Raw genomic sequence first — 2,647 nt, 5'->3', positions numbered from 1 at the left:
ATATATATATATATATATATATTTAAAGTTATAGATGTGTGTTTGTTATTCTGTCTTTTATGCATTTGTAAACAATTCACCCGATCACCATGAAACTTTGGGAAGTTGTTGAGAATACTTCTGCGGAAAAAAAATTAAAATTCGCCCCATGCACTCCTGTGAGCATTGAGGCGCCTACAGTTGTTTGCAAAATTGGTTGTACGCTAAAGACACGATGGGCAACAACAATCGTTGACTATATTGAACCAGGCGTGTCCTCCGGCGCCCCTACGGAGTTCGATTTGGCAACCTAGGCTTTCTCGTGACCGCAATGGCGCCTACGTTCGTTCAAAACAGTGCGCTAGACAATGGATAAGATGAAGCGCTACAGTCGCTCACTAAATTGAATTATGCATGTCTGCCCTGGTAGGGTGCGATTCGGCTGCGAAAAAAAATTAAGATTCGCCCTTCCTCCCCCCAACGCTAAAATGGGCCGCTGAGGGCTCTGTAATAATATATATATATATATATATATATATATATATATATATATATATATATATATATATATATATATATATATATATATAGACTTTTATCGACTAGCCGCTCCCCTTACCCCAAAACCTGCCTACGCCTCTGCAAGGATAACCATTATGTGCACGTGCATTAAACGTGGATGAACCACGTGACATTTATGAACGTGTATTTGTACGACACCAAAATGCTATCTTACTTTGCCGGCTCCAAAATTAGAAAACTTTCTTGTCTGTCGAGTATGAAGGTACAGTATGGTTCTATCTAATTTAATACGTCAAGAAAACCTTTTTAATTTTGCCTAAGACATTGCTTACTGAGATTCCTTCACCTACGCGTAAAAACATGTTTAACATTATAAATACCTACAGACAATTAGCACAGTTAAAAGACAAATATTATTTGAGATGACGACGAGATATTTTTTATTTATGTTTTAGAAAAATAAAAATAGTTTATAACCAGGTATAGATCTAGTAATTAAAATCTTGCTTATTTTTAGGTTTCCACTACAGCGTTCGTCCTATTGACTATAAGCTGTTTTGTTCAGCTACTGTTGCCAGTTGAAGGTTCTCTAGACAAACCACTGATGTTGTCACCTCTAATAAAAAAAAGTCAAATCAAGCAAGCGCAGAATCTAAGTCTTGTAAAAGATGAGAAATCTGTCATACCAACCAGCTACGCTGGGTTCATTACTGTGGACGAGAAACTCGGAAACCATTTGTTTTTCTGGTTTTTTCCTTCAACGTCCGGGGCTAAATCTCCGCTTGTGGTTTGGCTAAATGGGGGCCCGGGAAGTCCATCAACATTGAGTTTATTTGATGAGAACGGACCGATCCGTCTTAAGAACAACGGATATGAACGTAGCAATATTTCGTGGACACAGACAATGTCAATGTTGTACATAGACAACCCCGTCGGCGTCGGCTTCAGCTATTCAGACAGTGGGAACGCCGGATATAGGATCGACCAAGATGGCTATTCTAAAGATCTTTATGAGTTTATTCAACAGTTTTACATTTTATTTCCTGAATATCAGAAACGAGAGTTATACATTGGCGGAAAGTCTTATGCCGGAAAGTACGTGCCTGCTTTCGCTCATTATTTGCATTTAAAAATCAAAGCTGGAATATCGAATCTTCCTTTAACAGGTATTTATATTGGATGTCCATTCTTTGACCCCTTTGAGCAAAGTCTTGCGATCTCTGATTATCTACTTGCTGTCGGCTCCATCACAAGAAAGGAAGCAAATCTACATAAGAATGACATTAAAGAGATGTTCGATGAATTTCAGCATAATAGATTAGACATTAGTGACTCTGCTAAATTAGTTATGAGGTTATACACAAAAAAGGCTATGGATCTACCATTAAAGAACTATTATTCTGGTGAAGACCCCAGTTCCAAAAATTTATCTCAATTTTTGAATTCAACTTATTTGAGAAATATGGTTCACGTTGACAATGCGACGCTCAGTATTTCGAATTCCGAGTTAAGAAATAAAATGGCGAAAGATATATTGACCAGCACAAAAACCAAACTAGCCGAACTTGTGGAGAAATACAAAGTTTTGATCTACACTGGAGACTTTGACGCTCTTACAAGTCCTGCTATGATTGACGCGGCCCTGCTGTCCATGAAGTGGTCCAGACAGGAAGAATACAACAACGCGACACGTTCTTTTTGGTTGGGTGATAATGGCACTCTGTCTGGGTTCTATTCCAGAACTGGGAACCTCTGCCAGGTTGTCATTAAAGGTGCCGGACATTCGGCGGGCTATGACCAGCCAAAGAGAGCGTATAACATGATGAATTTTTTCATTCAGAAAGGCTGTATCAGCAAGTGATGGACGAAGTGCTTGGCGACCACTGAAATAAGAAGCAATGGTATATATATATATATATATATATATATATATATATATATATATATATATATATATATATACATATATATATATATATATATATATACATGATCTAAGAAAATTTAAAGCATCTTTGACATCAATGAAAATTTTTATGTATTTCCCCATAACAGATTAAATGATAGCGAATTGAACAAACACTTAGGGTTTTTATTTTTTAATACCGATGGATTTTTTTAGACAAATATTATTCAGGTGAATATC

General features: G+C 36.9%; 1 protein-coding gene across 1 annotated transcript; it reads left to right on the top strand.

Annotated features, from left to right (window-relative positions):
- Window positions 1-658: 658 nt before the first annotated feature.
- Window positions 659-2,399, top strand: LOC131927421 (putative serine carboxypeptidase CPVL). The gene is made up of 2 exons (XM_059283120.1): window positions 659-763; window positions 1,019-2,399. Exons 1-2 carry the CDS (start codon window positions 659-661, stop codon window positions 2,360-2,362), a joined length of 1,449 nt encoding a protein of 482 aa, XP_059139103.1. The 3' UTR covers window positions 2,363-2,399.
- Window positions 2,400-2,647: the final 248 nt, after the last annotated feature.

This window comes from Physella acuta, unplaced genomic scaffold (assembly GCF_028476545.2).
Source record: "Physella acuta isolate Inbredline_101_S28 unplaced genomic scaffold, ASM2847654v3 ptg001400l, whole genome shotgun sequence".
Taxonomy (NCBI): domain Eukaryota; kingdom Metazoa; phylum Mollusca; class Gastropoda; family Physidae; genus Physella; species Physella acuta.
The sequence above is the reverse complement of the archived record's forward strand: the minus strand, read 5'-3'. Positions and strand labels throughout refer to the sequence as shown.

Coding starts and splice junctions, on each gene's coding strand:
- LOC131927421 (XM_059283120.1), top strand. CDS start 659: ATGAACCACGTGACATTTATGAACGTGTATTTGTACGACACCAAAATG. Junction 764..1,018: donor CTTGTCTGTCGAGTATGAAG/GTACAGTATGGT, acceptor GCTTATTTTTAG/GTTTCCACTACAGCGTTCGT.